General features: G+C 39.5%; 1 protein-coding gene across 1 annotated transcript; it reads right to left on the bottom strand.

Moving 5' to 3' along the window:
* Positions 1 to 1852: 1852 nt before the first annotated feature.
* Positions 1853 to 18347, bottom strand: LOC146561322 (interferon-induced, double-stranded RNA-activated protein kinase-like). Its single transcript, XM_085243191.1, has 26 exons — positions 18241 to 18347; positions 15548 to 15659; positions 15284 to 15432; positions 15028 to 15160; positions 14897 to 14943; positions 14726 to 14789; positions 14408 to 14451; positions 14211 to 14301; positions 12297 to 12343; positions 12126 to 12189; positions 11808 to 11851; positions 11611 to 11701; positions 9700 to 9746; positions 9529 to 9592; positions 9211 to 9254; positions 9014 to 9104; positions 5692 to 5738; positions 5521 to 5584; positions 5068 to 5135; positions 4725 to 4844; positions 4497 to 4631; positions 4194 to 4398; positions 3741 to 3869; positions 3312 to 3413; positions 3046 to 3108; positions 1853 to 2821 (listed from the first exon to the last, which is right to left on the bottom strand). Exons 1-26 carry the CDS (start codon positions 18345 to 18347, stop codon positions 2684 to 2686), a joined length of 2310 nt encoding a protein of 769 aa, XP_085099317.1. The 3' UTR covers positions 1853 to 2683.
* Between the last annotated feature and the right edge of the window lie 2420 nt (positions 18348 to 20767).

Raw genomic sequence — 20767 nt, 5'->3', positions numbered from 1 at the left:
TTGAAAACACATCAGGTCTCAAAGGAAAAAAACATGCTGCATATTTATACTGATGTGGGCTGGGCAAGGTGTTAAGAACGAGAGGATGCCACATCATTTGATGAAAAAATAATTATCAACCTACAGAGAGCTGAATTCATAGATATGCAGAAAATTAAAGTGAAAAAAACAAACAATGCAGCACGCCAGTGAACTCACGAAGTTTCACTGCAGCGACTCAAAATGAAACTCAGTAGTTTGTATGGCCCCCACATGCTTTTATGCAAGAACAACATCATGCTCGTAATGATACAACGGCTGGTGTCCTCTGGGTTCTGCTTTCACAGGTGGACTAGGTCACCAGATCTCTGAGCTCCTGGATAGTTTGAGGCGCAACCTGGTGGTAACAGATCAACTGAAACATAATGTCCCAAAGGTGTTCTTCTGCAAGTTTCAGCCTTTGGGAAGCAATATATCTAGTTGTGTGAAAAACTGAATCTCGATTGCATAAATGTTTTTTTTCTTTTGGTTGCCCTTTAGGGGTGACTACAGTAGATCAGCTGACTCCATCATACCCCTGTCAGAAACATCTTCTTCTATCACACCAACCCTCTGCATGTCGCCTCTCACTACATCCATGAATCTTCTCTATGGTCTTCCTGTTTTCCTCCTGCCTGTCAATTCGATCTTTAACATCTGTTGTACAATATATCCGCTATCCTCCACCTCTGTTGACTGCTGTTTGACTGAGGAAGAATAAAGTAGTCGTGGTAAGCCAATCACATGACCAATTCAAGATGACAAAGCAACAAGGTGACATATACCAGTTTTTAAACTGAGTCATGATAAAATATATATACATGGTGTTTTTTTCTGAATACTTTCGTCACGTTTACTAAGGACAGCGGTAGCAAGCACTCCCTGCTTATGACCAAAAAATTAAAAAACAAAACAAAAACACCCCTTTTGTGTTGGTGGAAAAATGTTTGTTGTTAAACTCCAGAAATAGAATCAAGGTTTTATTAACCCTCTGTGTGCTGTACCTCCAAATTACATGACTGATTTAAGCTGACATAGCAAAAAGAAAAATTCAGACTTGTGAGGTTGTGCTGAAAAGAATAACACAAAGCAAGGTGAGGAAAAAAAAATAAAATAAAGCAATTTGAAGGTGTAATACAAATGTAAAATCAAAAGGAGTCCAAAATGGCCATTTATGTTTTGGACCTCAGAGGGTGAACAAATCATGAAAAATTAGGTTTACATTTTTGTTCATGCCAGTGCAGATTCCTGACATTTTGTGTAAATTTAAGCATGTAACAATTAGATTTTTGCTAACAAAAAAAGTGTGAAACTTAAGTTAGACTCGTGTTTATAAATGAACCACCCATGTTGTGTAGCTTTCTGGATTGGATACTTATTGGGCTACATACTTATTTATTATACAGGCTACAGTACATAAAATCAAAATTCGCATGTTTTATGTAACTAAAATGTTTAATTATGTGGGCTACAGAAAATAATTAGGTTATAGACAATATTTATATGAAAAACGTGTATACTTACTGCATTTGAATCATTTTAACCGTATGCAACCACTTGCACATGTGTTTAAAAAATGGCTTTACTTTTGCCACCCCCACTTGATTTCCTTCTTTAGAGCCATCCCTGGGTGGTCATGTGATGGTCTGGGGCTGCTCTGCTGCTCCAGGACGACTTACTGTTATTGATGGAACCATGAATTCTGCTCTCTGTCAGTAAATCCTGAAGGAGAATGTCCCCCATTAGTTTGTGCCTCAAAACTCAAGCACATCCAAAACACACCAGTAAATCCACCTCTGAATGCTTATAAAATAACAACAGGAAAGTTTTGTTATGTCCCAGTCAAAGTCCAGACTTTAATCAGATTGAGATGCTGTGGTACAACCTTAAACAAGCTCTTCATAGTCGGAAACCCTCCAGTGTGACTGAATTAAAATAACACTGCAATGGTGAGTTGATTGTGTTGATTCTTGCTGCCACTCTGCTCATTATTTAAATACCAAAAATGAAAATCTTTGGTAATTATTATATACCAAGTGCTTCTGCAAGAACAATCAGAGTTAAATGAGAGTACATTTACTAGTTCAGTTTCTTATACACCTTTTCATTATTTCAACCCTCTAGTACAGAATTAATGACCTTTCTCCTGCTGTTCCAAGTCACACGTAGCTGACTGATATTGCAATCAATCAGATTAAAATGAACAAAAGAAAAAAATGGAAGAAAAAAAATGTTAAACTGTATTTCATGGGTTAAAAATGAGTGAAAACATTTAGGAAAGTTTCTAAAATTGAGCCACATGGAGTGTGCTTTTTTATCTCTGACATTCAACATGAATCCATCAGAAGTACACGTAGCATCACAGTTCCTCCTCCTCAGGACAGCAGCAGGTTAACAACAGTTACAAAGTGACGACCTACACCGGGAAACTGATTTGAATAGTTCGATTTTAAAATCATGATTTCACATTTCATTTCCAAATCCAATACAAACTTCCCTGAAATAGCCGGGAATCATGATGTGACCTCTTCCATATATTAACTTTGCACGTTAACAGTTACCCAACATAATATTACACGGTACATCAAATCATTTCATTAAGCAGATGCAACAAGACAGATTTGTAAAGGCTCCTGTGACTTTTGAAACTTTTCTCTTGTGACTATCAGACAGTTTGATTTTCCTGGCGAGATGCTTTTTGTGTGCTGAATATCTGAGTCCACTCTTCAAGCTCTGCCTTCACGGCGCTGGCATCAGGTCGGTCTTCTGGTTTCTCAGACAGCAATGAGTTAATAATTTGCTTCTGTTTACAAACAAGAAAAAATACAGTATATGTGTAATGTCTTGTGCAATGAAACCTCTGATAAATAATAAATATATTAAAAAATGTATATGTTGTGTCCAGACAACTCAGCAATCAAACAAGACCTTTTATAACTGAGTAAACCACTTAATGTAAGTTTTATCACTACTCTGCTGATGACCATCCTGTCAAAATTTAAGCACAGCATGAATATGGTAATTTACCTCTTTGGTAAAAGTCACTGAAAACTCTTCAGGGAACCTCTGCCTTCTGACGCCAGGCCAAATCTGATGTTAATGAAGTGATTAAAGAACAAAGAGGACGTTAGTTTATACAATAATTGTTCCAATTACACTTGTTTGAAGAATGAAAATATTTAAAACACACAAAAAAGCTGTGCCAGAAGAAACAACCTACAGGTACCTAGTTATTGGTATATAATAACTCCATGCATATGCACAATTGTTAACATGACTGCGGTGAATCTCACCTTTGCTCTTTCATAGCCAGTAGAAAGTTTCCAAAGGAGTTCAAAGAATATCAGCCCCAAAGCAAACATGTCCACTTTTCTGTCGTACTTCCTCTCAGTCTTCTGTGATAGACAAACAGACAAAGGACAAATGTATCTGATGTCATATTTTTCTCAATCACTGTGCTAAATGTTACAGTTATGCTTGAATTAAAAAAATCTTTTCATCTTTAATTAAACCCAGTTTAATTGCTTAAATTTGAGGGTCAAATAAAATTCTGCGGGAACAAAAGCTGATGGTTTTACAGCTTTCACCACTAAAGAGAGGTGAGACTGAGCTTTGTTAAGTGTGAAAGGCTCACATGTAGTACTTAGGCCATTTATAAAATCCTATTTGTTAACCAATGAAACACAAGAAGTAAACATTATTGTCAGTATAGACCATCTCACTTGTTCAGGAGCCATGTAAGATGGAGTTCCTTTGCACACTGTTCTCTCTTCATCATCATCATCACTGGTGACCAGACCAAAGTCCCCAATCTTCACTTCTCCTTCCACTCCAAACATGATGTTTGCAGGCTTTGCATTCAAAAGAAGAACATGAGGTATGTTTGAGCAAAATTATCAAAGAGGTATATTTATGTTTATTTATTTGATCATTTCTAGGGACCAAAAAATTAGCAATGATGTTGCACAATCTATTGTTTGATAGTTTCATGAATGCCCTAAAAGCAGATTTAAAAATAGTCAACAAAAGTCTGTTATGTGTCTCAGGGCGCCTAAAGACCCTTGTCATAGTAAACCAGAGGACACATTAAGGGGTTACACACCTGATTTTATATGTACTGTCCAATTTCAACTGAACAATTTTATTTTGTCTTGAAATTTGCTGCATTGTCTCACCTTAAGGTCTCTGTGGATGTGGTTCTTGGAGTGAATATACTCGACTCCACAAACTATTTCTTGAGCAATTCTCAGACTTTCTTCTCTTCGCTTGGAGTCTTGTTCACTCTCTTTATTCTTCTCATCAATCCAGTCTCTCAGTGTGTTTTTGGCACATAACTCCATCTGAATATACAGGAACTTTGTCTCGGGGTTATCTGCAGTGCTAAAAATGTAAAAAAGAAAAGGAAAAAGTGATGTAAATATTTAACTTTAACCTTTTAACAAAAAGTTAATATATAAAAGTAGGTCCACAGGACTCACTGTGAAGAGGCATAACTGTCATAACTGTCTCTAAGGTCCCACTCGTATCCAGTATCCTGCATCCAGAACGTGTAATATCTAACAATGTTACGGTGGAAGAGGTCTGATAATGTTCTCACCTCTCGAAGAGATTTTCTGAAACACAATAAGAAAAGTGTCAGTACAGAAAGTGCACAAGTACTGTACATATAACACTGAATGCTGGAATCCTACTGTGGCATACTTAACTCTTTATAGCAGCCGACCTTCACAGCATATTCTATCTTCAACTGTTTATGTCTTACTTTGTAAACAGAACCAAAGGCCCCCTTACCAAGATGCTCCAAGGGTTCAAATTCTGAAGTAAACCTGTGGACAGCAACACTATTATTTATGCAAAAATGCAATAAAATTAATTGATCAAATACAGATGGCAGCATGTCTGTGTGTGTGTCTGTTTTTTATGATTTCTGACAAAAAACCTCATTTCTGCAGTTGGGACCTTGTGAATCCGAATCGAATCAACTCTAGAAATCGGTGACGATATCAAGCTCTAGTTATAATACTGTCCTGGTGTCAGTAAGTGCCTTACTGTGTAAATGATGATGGTAATGATTCAGGTGGAGCACCATCTTCAGATGCTGTTGACCTGATGAACACCTAAAACACACAGCAAAATCATTTATTTTATACATATTTTCCCCAAAGGGAAGCCATTGTTGAGTACCTGACAGATGTGTTAGTCTCAGACTCAGGTGATATAAAGGATGCCTAAAATGCATAAATAAGTACTTGTTGTTACAGCAAAATTTGTCATCACGGTAAAACACAAACATGGTTCTGCTACTACTGTTGTTTACTGTTGTAAGTCAGAGTTGCCAATAATATCTTCTAGATGCACAATCGCAAAGTGTACTTTGCATTACTTGAATATTTACAAAAGAGTTTATTATTCTTTTTTAAAACATTTGTTTTTATTGTTATGATGATGAGGATTCATTATTATTATTGTTATTGTTATTATTTTCATTATGATAGGACAGACCTGGGACGTAGAAGGGTTTGATGAGTTATTTGCAGTGTATTGTGTTGATGATTCACTGTTGTCCCTAGAAAAAGATGATAGATACATTTACTGTACGGCCTGCACTGTACACGCTACTGAAAGCGTTAATATATAGTTATAATGCTGTTGTGGTGTCAGTGAGTGCCTTACTGTATAAGTGAAGCACCATCTTCAGATGCTGTTGGCCTGATGGACACCTAAAACACACAGCAAAATCATTTATTTTGTGCATATTTCAGCCAAAGGGAAGCATTTAATTAAGATGAAATATATGAAAATACCTTGCTGTCCCAGTCTGGCTGTTCCTGAAGAGCAGAGCAGGCTAACTCTGCTGCTTTCTGTTGGGCTTCCTTGATGCTCTTCCCATCACCCACAGGATATTCCTTGTTGTCAATTATTAATTTGTAGAAAAAACTGTGTTGTGAAAAAATGGGAATGTTTTAGGTCATTACATTGACAGTTTAATATTGTTGAACATCAGTCCGGTGTTGGTGTCTGAAGATTCAACTGAAATTACAGAGTTTGACGTATACTCACTGAGGAACATGAGACGGGCCATCTTTCTTCACTTCAACATATGAGTGGGAACGTTGGTTTTTCTGACAGTAGTGGTTGACAAGGCCTATGAAATTTGTCTCTGTAATGCTAAGATCCGTCTGAACTGAAGCTTCTGCTGCATTGTTTCTCTGTCAAGATACCAAGAAATACATCAGAGAGACAATTGCCCCAGGTTGGTTTTTCATTTCTCTCAACCAAAATCAAACATTATCTTACAGATTCTACTGAGTCCTGATGACCAACCTGAGACAGGCTTTGCAGAGCATTTTTTGCTGCATTTTGCTTTGCTTCCGTCTTGGTCTTCCCCTCACCACTGGGGTAGGCTTTACCATCTATGACTGCCCTCAGGTAGAATCTTTAAAGACATGAGAGTTTTGTTATATACTGCTCAAAAAAAATTAAAGGAACAATTTGAAAACACATCAGGTCTCAAAGGGAAATTAATCATGCTGCATATTTATACTGATGTGGACTGGGTAAGATGTTAAGAATGAGAGGATACCACATCATTTAATAAAAAGAAAATTATCAAGCTACAGAGGGTTGAATTCATAGATACACAGAAAATTAAAGTGAAAAAATAATGCAACCAGCTAGTGAACTTTGATGAACTTTTGCAGCAACTCATAATGGTACTTAGTAGTTTGTATGGCCCCCACATGCTTTTATGCATGAACAACATCATGCTCCTAATTATACAACAGCTGGTGTACTTTGGGATCTCCTCTCAGATGTGGACTAGGGCCATCAGATCTCTGAGCTCCTGGAGAGTTTTAGGTGCAACCTGGCGGTGACAGATGGACCAAAACATAATGTCCCAGAGGTGTTCTACTGGAGTGTGGGGGCCAGCCAATCCATTCCTTCCTTCTACAGGAACTACATGCATGCTCTCACCATATGAAAGATTGTAGTGCACCAGTAAGAACCCAGGACACACTGCACCAGTGTAGGGTTTGACAGTGGGTCCACAGATTTCATCTCCATACCTAATATACTCCTATAGTAACTGCCTGTCTCCTAGAATCTCTTCCATGCTCTTGAGACTGTGCTGGGAGACACAGGAAACCTTCTGGCAATGGCACGTATTGATGTGCCAGCATGAAGGAGTTGGACTACCTGTGGAACTTCTGTACGATCCAGGTATCGCTTCATGCTACAGGAGGGAGGTTGAACGTCTGGTGTCCTGGTGCAGCCACAACAACCTGGTGCTGAATGCCCAGAAGACAGTGGAGATTATTGTGGACTTCAGGAAGCACACAGCCCCCCCCCCCCCCCAATCATCCTGACTGACACCCCCATCACCTCTGTGGACTCATTCCGCTTCCTGGGTATCACCATCACCCAGGACCAGGACCTGAAGTGGGAGCCCACCATCACCTCCGTCATTAAGAAAGCCCAGCAGAGGATGTACTTCCTGAGGCAGCTGAAGAAATTCAACCTGTCAACAGGGACGATGATGCAATTCTACACTGCAATCATCGAGTCCATCCTCACCTCCTCCATCACCGTGTGGTACGCTGGAGCCACTATCAGGGACAAACAGAGACTGCAGCGTGTTGTGCGCTCTGCTGAGAAGGTGATTGGCTGCAGACTCCCATCTCTGCAGGACCTGTACACCTCCAGGACACTGGGGCGTGCAGCTCGGATCACAGCTGACCCTTCTCACCCTGGACACAGTCTGTTTGACCTGCTCCCCTCAGGCAGGAGGCTCCGGTCCATTCGCACCAGAACCTCTCGCCATAAGAACAGTTTCTTCCCCTCTGCTGTTGGACTCATGAACAATAACCATATGACTGTTCCCACCAGCAACACTATTATTTATGCAAAAATGCAATAAAATTAATTGATCAAATACAGAAAGCTCCTATCAACTTATTCAAAATCCTAGATGGCAGCATGTCTGTGTGTGTGTCTGTTTTTTATGATTTCTGACAAAAAACCTAATTTCTGCAGTTGGGACCTTGTGAATCCGAATCGAATCAACTCTAGAAATCGGTGACGATATCAAGCTCTAGTTATAATACTGTCCTGGTGTCAGTAAGTGCCTTACTGTGTAAATGATGATGGTAATGATTCAGGTGGAGCACCATCTTCAGATGCTGTTGACCTGATGAACACCTAAAACACACAGCAAAATCATTTATTTTATACATATTTTCCCCAAAGGGAAGCCATTGTTGAGTACCTGACAGATGTGTTAGTCTCAGACTCAGGTGATATAAAGGATGCCTAAAATGCATAAATAAGTATTTGTTGTTACAGCAAAATTTGTCATCACGGTAAAACACAAACATGGTTCTGCTACTACTGTTGTTTACTGTTGTAAGTCAGAGTTGCCAATAATATCTTCTAGATGCACAATCGCACGACTGCACACCATCACATAGATCCAACCTATTCATCAAATTTGCAGATGACACAACTGTGGTAGGTCACATCAGCAACAATGATGAGACCTACAACAGGAGTAAAGTTAACAATCCGGCCTAGTATTGCAGCAAGAGATGCTCTATAGAGTTGAAGTCTGATAAAAATCTGCAGGCAAATACAAAGTTGTTTAGGCATGAAGGTGAAAAGCAGTGTCTTGCACATGATTGTACATCATCTATATTAAAGCCTTGCACCAAAGGCTTTTCATACCTTGACTCGCTTGATGTGTTCCTTGTATTGTTTTCAATGCTCTCATTTTTGACAGCATTGTTAGGGAATAAAGTGAAGATATTTTATAGATTTTAAATGTGGAAAAGTCCTGACTCTGAATATAACATGAGCCTCGCATCTTTCCACTTATGAGAGAAGATTAATGACACTCAGTAATTTCGCATTGCTTTTTTAAAATTTAGTAGGCTTTTATAAATGTCGTTTAATCTTTCAGTATCATAGTTTTTACTAAATATTTTGACAAATGACAAACCTGGCCTGTGGATGGGTTTGATGACTCTTCGAATATTACAGATTCACTTCTATCTGTAGTCAGGCCCTGCGATGACGACTCAATGGACTCCCTTAGAGAAAAGAAGAGGGACATCGTTAGCATGCTATGTTCTTAGTCATAAACCTCTGTGGTCCTCTTTTATAAAACTGGTTTAAAATGAAGTTCTTGTTGAGTACCTGACAGATGTGTTAGTCTCAGACTCAGGTGATATAAAGGATGCCTAAAATGCATAAATAAGTACTTGTTGTTACAGAAAAATTTGTCATCACGGTAAAACACAAACATGGTTCTGCTACTACTGTTGTTTACTGTTGTAAGTCAGAGTTGCCAATAATATCTTCTAGATGCACAATCGCAAAGTGTACTTTGCATTACTTGAATATTTACAAAAGAGTTTATTATTCTTTTTTAAAACATTTGTTTTTATTGTTATGATGATGAGGATTCATTATTATTATTGTTATTATTATTATTTTCATTATGATAGGACAGACCTGGGACGTAGAAGGGTTTGATGAGTTATTTGCAGTGTATTGTGTTGATGATTCACTGTTGTCCCTAGAAAAAGATGATAGATACATTTACTGTACGGACTGCACTGTACACGCTACTGAAAGCGTTAATATATAGTTATAATGCTGTTGTGGTGTCAGTGAGTGCCTTACTGTATAAGTGAAGCACCATCTTCAGATGCTGTTGGCCTGATGGACACCTAAAACACACAGCAAAATCATTTATTTTGTGCATATTTCAGCCAAAGGGAAGCATTTAATTAAGATGAAATATATGAAAATACCTTGCTGTCCCAGTCTGGCTGTTCCTGAAGAACAGAGCAGGCTAACTCTGCTGCTTTCTGTTGGGCTTCCTTGATGCTCTTCCCATCACCCACAGGATATTCCTTGTTGTCAATTATTAATTTGTAGAAAAAACTGTGTTGTGAAAAAATGGGAATGTTTTAGGTCATTACATTGACAGTTTAATATTGTTGAACATCAGTCCGGTGTTGGTGTCTGAAGATTCAACTGAAATTACAGAGTTTGACGTATACTCACTGAGGAACGTGAGACGGGCCATCTTTCTTCACTTCAACATATGAGTGGGAATGTTGGTTTTTCTGACAGTACTGGTTGACAAGGCCTATGAAATTTGTCTCTGTAAAGCTCGGAACCGTCTGAACTGAAGCTTCTGCTGCATTGTTTCTCTGTCAAGATACCAAGAAATACATCAGAGAGACAATTGCCCCAGGTTGGTTTTTCATTTCTCTCAAGCATGTTCTAGTTAGGCAAAACTAAACCAATTCTTCGCTAGCTTTGAGGCACAGAGCTACACCCCTGCACAGAAGACTCCACCCCCCCACCCACAACGACTGGGTGGTGACACTATCACTAATGTGAGGAGATCTCTTGGCGGGATCAATACCCACAAAGCCCCAGGTCCTGGTAACATCTCTGGACAAGCACTGAGAGACTGCGCTGTGGATCTCACAGATGTCTTCACAGACATCTTTAGTACATCACTGAGCCAGGTTGTCGTGTCGTTCCTACGTGCCTCAAAGCCTCCACCATCATTCCTGTACCAAAGAAGTTGTCTTTAACGACCACCATCCTGTCGCACTCACCTCCATCATTATGAAGTGCTTTGAAAGGTTACTCATGCATCAAATCAAGACCTCTCTTCCCCCCAACCTGGATCCATACCAGTTCGCATACCGGTCAAACCACTTGACCGATGATGCAATTTCATCTGCCTTCACTCAGCCCTCACACATCTGGACACTAAAGACTCATACATTACAATGCTGTTCATAGACTTGAGTTCAGCATTCAACACGACCATTCCCCATAAATTCATTCACAAACTGGATCTGCTGGGCATCACCACCTCGCTGTGTAACTGGCTGCTGGGTTTCCTGACAGGAAGACAGCAGACAGTACGGGTCGGCAGCAACACTTCCAGCACTAAAACACTGAACACTGGGGTTCCTTAAGGATGTGTGGTGAGCCCCCTTCTCTTCACTCTGCTGATGCACGACTGCACACCATCACATAGATCCAACCTATTCATCAAATTTGCAGATGACACAACTGTGGTAGGTCACATCAGCAACAATGATGAGACCTACAACAGGAGTAAAGTTAACAATCCGGCCTAGTATTGCAGCAAGAGATGCTCTATAGAGTTGAAGTCTGATAAAAATCTGCAGGCAAATACAAAGTTGTTTAGGCATGAAGGTGAAAAGCAGTGTCTTGCACATGATTGTACATCATCTATATTAAAGCCTTGCACCAAAGGCTTTTCATACCTTGACTCGCTTGATGTGTTCCTTGTATTGTTTTCAATGCTCTCATTTTCAACAGCATTGTTAGGGAATAAAGTGAAGATATTTTATAGATTTTAAATGTGGAAAAGTCCTGACTCTGAATATAACATGAGCCTCGCATCTTTCCACTTATGAGAGAAGATTAATGACACTCAGTAATTTCGCATTGCTTTTTTAAAATTTAGTAGGCTTTTATAAATGTCGTTTAATCTTTCAGTATCATAGTTTTTACTAAATATTTTGACAAATGACAAACCTGGCCTGTGGATGGGTTTGATGACTCTTCGAATATTACAGATTCACTTCTATCTGTAGTCAGGCCCTGCGATGACGACTCAATGGACTCCCTTAGGGAAAAGAAGAGGGACATCGTTAGCATGCTATGTTCTTAGTCATAAACCTCTGTGGTCCTCTTTTATAAAACTGGTTTAAAATGAAGTTCTTGTTGAGTACCTGACAGATGTGTTAGTCTCAGACTCAGGTGATATAAAGGATGCCTAAAATGCATAAATAAGTACTTGTTGTTACAGAAAAATTTGTCATCACGGTAAAACACAAACATGGTTCTGCTACTACTGTTGTTTACTGTTGTAAGTCAGAGTTGCCAATAATATCTTCTAGATGCACAATCGCAAAGTGTACTTTGCATTACTTGAATATTTACAAAAGAGTTTATTATTCTTTTTTAAAACATTTGTTTTTATTGTTATGATGATGAGGATTCATTATTATTATTGTTATTGTTATTATTTTCATTATGATAGGACAGACCTGGGACGTAGAAGGGTTTGATGAGTTATTTGCAGTGTATTGTGTTGATGATTCACTGTTGTCCCTAGAAAAAGATGATAGATACATTTACTGTACGGCCTGCACTGTACACGCTACTGAAAGCGTTAATATATAGTTATAATGCTGTTGTGGTGTCAGTGAGTGCCTTACTGTATAAGTGAAGCACCATCTTCAGATGCTGTTGGCCTGATGGACACCTAAAACACACAGCAAAATCATTTATTTTGTGCATATTTCAGCCAAAGGGAAGCATTTAATTAAGATGAAATATATGAAAATACCTTGCTGTCCCAGTCTGGCTGTTCCTGAAGAACAGAGCAGGCTAACTCTGCTGCTTTCTGTTGGGCTTCCTTGATGCTATTCCCTTCACCCACAGGATATTCCTTGTTGTCAATTATTAATTTGTAGAAAAAACTGTGTTGTGAAAAAATGGGAATGTTTTAGGTCATTACATTGACAGTTTAATATTGTTGAACATCAGTCCGGTGTTGGTGTCTGAAGATTCAACTGAAATTACAGAGTTTGACGTATACTCACTGAGGAACATGAGACGGGCCATCTTTCTTCACTTCAACATATGAGTGGGAACGTTTGGGTTTCTGACAGTACTGGTTGACAAGGCCTATGAAATTTGTCTCTGTAAAGCTGGTGTCCTCAGAGCTAGGAACCGTCTGAACTGAAGCTTCTGCTGCATTGTTTCTCTGTCAAGATACCAAGAAATACATCAGAGAGACAATTGCCCCAGGTTGGTTTTTCATTTCTCTCAAGCATGTTCTAGTTAGGCAAAACTAAACCAATTCTTCGCTAGCTTTGAGGCACAGAGCTACACCCCTGCACAGAAGACTCCACCCCCCCACCCACAACGACTGGGTGGTGACACTATCACTAATGTGAGGAGATCCCTTGGCAGGATCAATACCCACAAAGCCCCTGGTCCTGGTAACATCTCTGGACAAGCACTGAGAGACTGCGCTGTGGATCTCACAGATGTCTTCACAGACATCTTTAGTACATCACTGAGCCAGGTTGTGGTTGCCTCAAAGCCTCCACCATCATTCCTGTACCAAAGAAGTTGTCTTTAACGACCACCATCCTGTCGCACTCACCTCCATCATTATGAAGTGCTTTGAAAGGTTACTCATGCATCAAATCAAGACCTCTCTTCCCCCCAACCTGGATCCATACCAGTTCGCATACCGGTCAAACCGCTTGACCGATGATGCAATTTCATCTGCCTTCACTCAGCCCTCACACATCTGGACACTAAAGACTCATACATTACAATGCTGTTCATAGACTTGAGTTCAGCATTCAACACGACCATTCCCCATAAATTCATTCACAAACTGGATCTGCTGGGCATCACCACCTCGCTGTGTAACTGGCTGCTGGGTTTCCTGACAGGAAGACAGCAGACAGTACGGGTCGGCAGCAACACTTCCAGCACTAGAACACTGAACACTGGGGTTCCTTAAGGATGTGTGGTGAGCCCCCTTCTCTTCACTCTGCTGATGCACGACTGCACACCATCACATAGATCCAACCTATTCATCAAATTTGCAGATGACACAACTGTGGTAGGTCACATCAGCAGCAATGATGAGACCTACAACAGGAGTAAAGTTAACAATCCGGCCTAGTATTGCAGCAAGAGATGCTCTATAGAGTTGAAGTCTGATAAAAATCTGCAGGCAAATACAAAGTTGTTTAGGCATGAAGGTGAAAAGCAGTGTCTTGCACATGATTGTACATCATCTATATTAAAGCCTTGCACCAAAGGCTTTTCATACCTTGACTCGCTTGATGTGTTCCTTGTATTGTTTTCAATGCTCTCATTTTCAACAGCATTGTTAGGGAATAAAGTGAAGATATTTTATAGATTTTAAATGTGGAAAAGTCCTGACTCTGAATATAACATGAGCCTCGCATCTTTCCACTTATGAGAGAAGATTAATGACACTCAGTAATTTCGCATTGCTTTTTTAAAATTTAGTAGGCTTTTATAAATGTCGTTTAATCTTTCAGTATCATAGTTTTTACTAAATATTTTGACAAATGACAAACCTGGCCTGTGGATGGGTTTGATGACTCTTCGAATATTACAGATTCACTTCTATCTGTAGTCAGGCCCTGCGATGACGACTCAATGGACTCCCTTAGAGAAAAGAAGAGGGACATCGTTAGCATGCTATGTTCTTAGTCATAAACCTCTGTGGTCCTCTTTTATAAAACTAGTTTAAAATGAAGTTCTTGTTGAGTACCTGACAGATGTGTTAGTCTCAGACTCAGGTGATATAAAGGATGCCTAAAATGCATAAATAAGTACTTGTTGTTACAGAAAAATTTGTCATCACGGTAAAACACAAACATGGTTCTGCTACTACTGTTGTTTACTGTTGTAAGTCAGAGTTGCCAATAATATCTTCTAGATGCACAATCGCAAAGTGTACTTTGCATTACTTGAATATTTACAAAAGAGTTTATTATTCTTTTTTAAAACATTTGTTTTTATTGTTATGATGATGAGGATTCATTATTATTATTGTTATTGTTATTATTTTCATTATGATAGGACAGACCTGGGACGTAGAAGGGTTTGATGAGTTATTTGCAGTGTATTGTGTTGATGATTCACTGTTGTCCCTAGAAAAAGATGATAGATACATTTACTGTACGGCCTGCACTGTACACGCTACTGAAAGCGTTAATATATAGTTATAATGCTGTTGTGGTGTCAGTGAGTGCCTTACTGTATAAGTGAAGCACCATCTTCAGATGCTGTTGGCCTGATGGACACCTAAAACACACAGCAAAATCATTTATTTTGTGCATATTTCAGCCAAAGGGAAGCATTTAATTAAGATGAAATATATGAAAATACCTTGCTGTCCCAGTCTGACTGTTCCTGAAGAGCAGAGCAGGCTAACTCTGCTGCTTTCTGTTGGGCTTCCTTGATGCTCTTTCCATCACCCACAGGATATTCCTTGTTGTCAATTATTAATTTGTAGAAAAAACTGTGTTGTGAAAAAATGGGAATGTTTTAGGTCATTACATTGACAGTTTAATATTGTTGAACATCAGTCCGGTGTTGGTGTCTGAAGATTCAAGTGAAATTACAGAGTTTGACGTATACTCACTGAGGAACATGAGACGGGCCATCTTTCTTCACTTCAACATATGAGTGGGAACGTTGGTTTTTCTGACAGTAGTGGTTGACAAGGCCTATGAAATTTGTCTCTGTAATGCTAAGATCCGTCTGAACTGAAGCTTCTGCTGCATTGTTTCTCTGTCAAGATACCAAGAAATACATCAGAGAGACAATTGCCCCAGGTTGGTTTTTCATTTCTCTCAACCAAAATCAAACATTATCTTACAGATTCTACTGAGTCCTGATGACCAACCTGAGACAGGCTTTTCAGAGCATTTTTTGCTGCATTTTGCTTTGCTTCTGTCTTGGTCTTCCCCTCACCACTGGGGTAGGCTTTACCATCTATGACTGCCCTCAGGTAGAATCTTTAAAGACATGAGAGTTTTGTTATATACTGCTCAAAAAAAATTAAAGGAACAATTTGAAAACACATCAGGTCTCAAAGGGAAATTAATCATGCTGCATATTTATACTGATGTGGACTGGGTAAGATGTTAAGAATGAGAGGATACCACATCATTTAATAAAAAGAAAATTATCAAGCTACAGAGGGTTGAATTCATAGATACACAGAAAATTAAAGTGAAAAAATAATGCAACCAGCTAGTGAACTTTGATGAACTTTTGCAGCAACTCATAATGGTACTTAGTAGTTTGTATGGCCCCCACATGCTTTTATGCATGAACAACATCATGCTCCTAATTATACAACGGCTGGTGTACTTTGGGATCTCCTCTCAGATGTGGACTAGGGCCATCAGATCTCTGAGCTCCTGGAGAGTTTTAGGTGCAACCTGGCGGTGACAGATGGACCAAAACATAATGTCCCAGAGGTGTTCTACTGGAGTGTGGGGGCCAGCCAATCCATTCCTTCCTTCTACAGGAACTACATGCATGCTCTCACCATATGAAAGATTGTAGTGCACCAGTAAGAACCCAGGACACACTGCACCAGTGTAGGGTTTGACAGTGGGTCCACAGATTTCATCTCCATACCTAATATACTCCTATAGTAACTGCCTGTCTCCTAGAATCTCTTCCATGCTCTTGAGACTGTGCTGGGAGACACAGGAAACCTTCTGGCAATGGCACGTATTGATGTGCCAGCATGAAGGAGTTGGACTACCTGTGGAACTTCTGTACGATCCAGGTATCGCTTCATGCTACAGGAGGGAGGTTGAACGTCTGGTGTCCTGGTGCAGCCACAACAACCTGGTGCTGAATGCCCAGAAGACAGTCATCCTGACTGACACCCCCATCACCTCTGTGGACTCATTCCGCTTCCTGGGTATCACCATCACCCAGGACCAGGACCTGAAGTGGGAGCCCACCATCACCTCCGTCATTAAGAAAGCCCAGCAGAGGATGTACTTCCTGAGGCAGCTGAAGAAATTCAACCTGTCAACAGGGACGATGATGCAATTCTACACTGCAATCATCGAGTCCATCCTCACCTCCTCCATCACCGTGTGGTACGCTGGAGCCACTATCAGGGACAAACAGAGACTGCAGCGTGTTGTGCGCTCTGCTGAGAAGGTGATTGGCTGCAGACTCCCATCTCTGCAGGACCTGTACACCTCCAGGACACTGGGGCGTGCAGCTCGGATCACAGCTGACCCTTCTCACCCTGGACACAGTCTGTTTGACCTGCTCCCCTCAGGCAGGAGGCTCCGGTCCATTCGCACCAGAACCTCTCACCATAAGAACAGTTTCTTCCCCTCTGCTGTTGGACTCATGAACAATAACCATATGACTGTTCCCACCACTAACACATGACCCTACGCTGTGTTCACTGCATCATTCCATGTTTGGCACTGATCACCACCTGCACTCATGTATACATCTATCTACTTAGCACTTTTAATTCTTATTCTTATGTCTATTTAAGCGTCACATGACAGTATGTTTGCACTAAGTACCGCAGCAATTTCCTAATGTTGTAAACCTGCTCAACATTTGGCAATAAAACCCTTTCTGATTTCTGATTCTGATGCTACCAGTTGTGAAACTCACCCTAGCAAAATGCAAAACTAGTGAGAAAAAGGTTAGAAAAAATGAGGAGGACAAACACCAATTAGTTAAACTGAAGGAATGTGTCAGTGTCCTCCACGTGTAAAACCATTCCTGTTTTGGGGCTTGAGTCATTGTTGTCCCTCTAGAGGACCTGTTGTTAATTTCATTAACACCAAAGTAGTTGAAACTGATTAACAGCCCTCTTTGCTACTTAACTGACCAGATCAATAACTAGAAGTTTAACTCACTTGATGCTAAACTCTAATTAAAAATTGTTACTTTTTTGAGCACTGTACAAGCAAGATAACGTAACATGATCTTACAGGGCTCCAGGTACAATTAATGACATGAAAATGTTCACTACCATTTTCCGCCTCTTGGAAGCAATATATCTAATTGTGTGAAAAAACTGAAGCCCTGATTGCACAAATGCTTTCTTTTCTTTTGCCTGCCCTTTAGGGGTCACTACAGTAGATCAGCTGCCTGGCAGTTCAATCTTCAACATCTATTGCCAGTGTATCCACCATCCTCCTCCTCTCCACTGTCCCTCTGATGTACTCATTTGTAATACTGTCCTTCCTGGTCACTTCCCGTGAAATTCTTTGCATCTGCAACTCTGCCAACTCCAGCCCCTGTGCCCTCAACCACAGGATATTTGTTGGCAATTTGTAAAAAAGTGCATTGTAAAACAGTAAGAATGCTTATAAATATGTATATTGACTCAATCTTTTTTCCATTTTGTGCAACGTTGTATTCTTTTTGTATTGTTTTTCCAAAATATCGTTTTCTATCTTAAAAACTGTTTATTACAACTTTATTATAAACTTGTGCACTGCCATTCTGACTGACACGCCTATGAGTATTTGACTTTGAAGCCCCACCAATACTAGTCCTTTCATTCGAGATTTAATATCGGAAAAATGTTCAACTTACACTTTATCATGTGGCGGTCCGTCAGAGCGGATTTCTTCGTAACTCACTTCAAATTTACGCGTGTTTGCGTATTCGTTTAGTTTACCAACGTAGTTTACATTAGCCATCATTAATGACTCAGCAAGTTGCGCAGAATTGTAAGAAGACCGTGAAAAGTTCAGGATCCTTATCTCTTCACGCCTTCCTTCTTATTTCTGCGCCTGTCTTTGGACTGTCTCTGTGACCGCTTTCCAGTCAGGTGGTCTTGAGGTTTCCGGTTTCACACTGTGTAAGAAAAGTGCAACAAGATTGTAGGTGCGGCTGGCGGTGCTGCTAGCTTGACTGTGACTTCGCCTGTGAGGGCTCATCTGATTTCACGTAGCCTACGTGGCATTTCACATTTTATAACAAACGAAACTGAAAATGAGCGCTTACAGGCGTCATGCCTGTCGAGATTTGTATGGCCTCCTCAAAACACACGGATTGAAATAAAATCGACGAGACAACTTATGTTTTTTTATATCTTTTTATTTTATTTTATATATTCGTAAAGTTAATATGTTTCTTATTCATGTACGTCCTGAAAAGGTCAAATAATCCACTTACACAGGATGGTAACGGTATCAGCAGCGGCAGAGTTTGCCTTGCCGAAATACGCATACCCTGCTATATCAAAGAACGAGACAGTTATGAGTGATATAACACTTTCTACATAATCACACATGTTCTCTGAGCTACTGGTGTGAGTTTCATATATTTATGACAATTTCTGGGTTGAAAAGACACGGGTTTCAGATTTATTAGGCTGTGTTTTCAGTTTTGTTCAAAATATATCACATATATCACATATGCAGAACATCTTAAACTAGTTCTTGTTTTTTTTTTAATTAAGCAGTAAGGCAGAACAAAATCAGGGCTGTATCAAGGCGCAGGGACTAAACCCCAATTCATCCAGACCCAGAACTGATCGGGAATCAAAACAGGACTACTTTAGGACTTAACCAAGACAGAACCAGAATCAAAACACTAAAAATCATCATAGACCTGCACTACACTTATTTTTTAATTCTACCAAAGTACTATTACTATTTAGATTCACAAAAGTTTACATAATTATTTAGCCTTGTTGTGCAAACAAGCCTGCATAACTTAATAAATATAGAATTTGAAAAATAACAAACCTAAAAAGAAACACTAGGTGCTAGATGCATGTTCTGATGAGTTTTGGCAAACAACCATTTGACTAACATGTGTGTCTCACCTGCTCTTGTTCCATCTCTGTTCCTCTCTCTCCCTCTTTGTGCTGACAATCAAGCCAAACACCAACATCATCAAATATACAGTTGAAACCATATATTTACATACTCTTCAGATAAAAACACAAACACTTTATTTGTAACATCAAATCAGACTAAATGTTCATTATTTTAGATTGATAAATCTAAAAAAAAAAACATTTGTTAAATTTAAGAGTAAAGTAAAACTATCTGTATTTTTTAATTGCAAATGGCACCAAATTGTATTCAAAATTGAGCCACACTTATGGAGCTCCACAATTATTTTCCTGGTGTTTTTGTTGATATCTCTTGATTTTTCCCATGTCAAAGAAACAGGCTCTGTGTTTCACCTAATGTGCATCCACAAGTGTGCCACCAGTTTACTCACATGGACTCTACTAACCTATCAGGAGCTTCTTAAGCTCAGAATGGAATCATCTGGAGTTTTCTTATTAATTAACAATAAACTTTGTGTATATGTACTCCTAAATTTGATGAAAGTGGTTAAAATAGACAGCTCTCTCTCTTTATTCTTAATATTTCAATATTTATTTATCTAAAACAAAAAAGTTTACTCTAAATTGATGTTTAACAGTAACAGTAAAAAAAAATAAAGTGTAAATATCTGGTTTCAACTGTGAATATCCTGCTGTGTACTGAAAATTCTCTTGTTTTGCATAGAAATATATTGAACAACATACACAGTATAATATATAAAATAACATTTTACCTGAGTTTTTTCTTTGAAATAACCCCTGGTGTCCATTGTTGTACATCAGTACATAATTGAAACCGATTTAGAGTGCTTTATTTAGGTTGATCTGATTTCCTCGTGTTGGTGTTGTTCCCAGGGCCCTATTTCAAGAAGCCGGTTTAGAAAACTCAGAGTGAAAAACGATACTCAGGGTTGAGTAACCCCGAACTGTCCAACTCGGAATATTCGGTTTCAGAAAGGCTGATAACAAGTAGTTCAGTCAACGCGGAGTTGCGTCAACCCCAAGTGAAGCGCGCGGACGAGGATACATAAAGCCCTGATAAGCGGAGCACAGATTAAGCGAGTCACCATGGAGACGGAGGGAAAGAAGGCGCGGTCAATGTATTTCACAGCGCTTGAGGCCGAAATTCTGATGGCAGCATATGCCGATAACATGCAAATTCCGCGGAAAAAAGTAAAGTTAGCCACAGCTGCAAAAGAAAGGGAGCATGCATGGCAAAACATAGCCGACAGAGTCAATGCGTGAGTGTTAATATAAACATTGATCTAGGGATTT

The sequence above is a fragment of the Mchenga conophoros genome, linkage group LG13, assembly GCF_057382185.1.
Source record: "Mchenga conophoros isolate Kocher_MC1m ecotype Shallow Benthic linkage group LG13, M_conophoros_male_GT1.1, whole genome shotgun sequence".
In the NCBI taxonomy this organism is placed as follows: domain Eukaryota; kingdom Metazoa; phylum Chordata; class Actinopteri; order Cichliformes; family Cichlidae; genus Mchenga; species Mchenga conophoros.
Note: the sequence above shows the minus strand (reverse complement) of the source record. Positions and strands in the feature narration are given on the sequence as shown.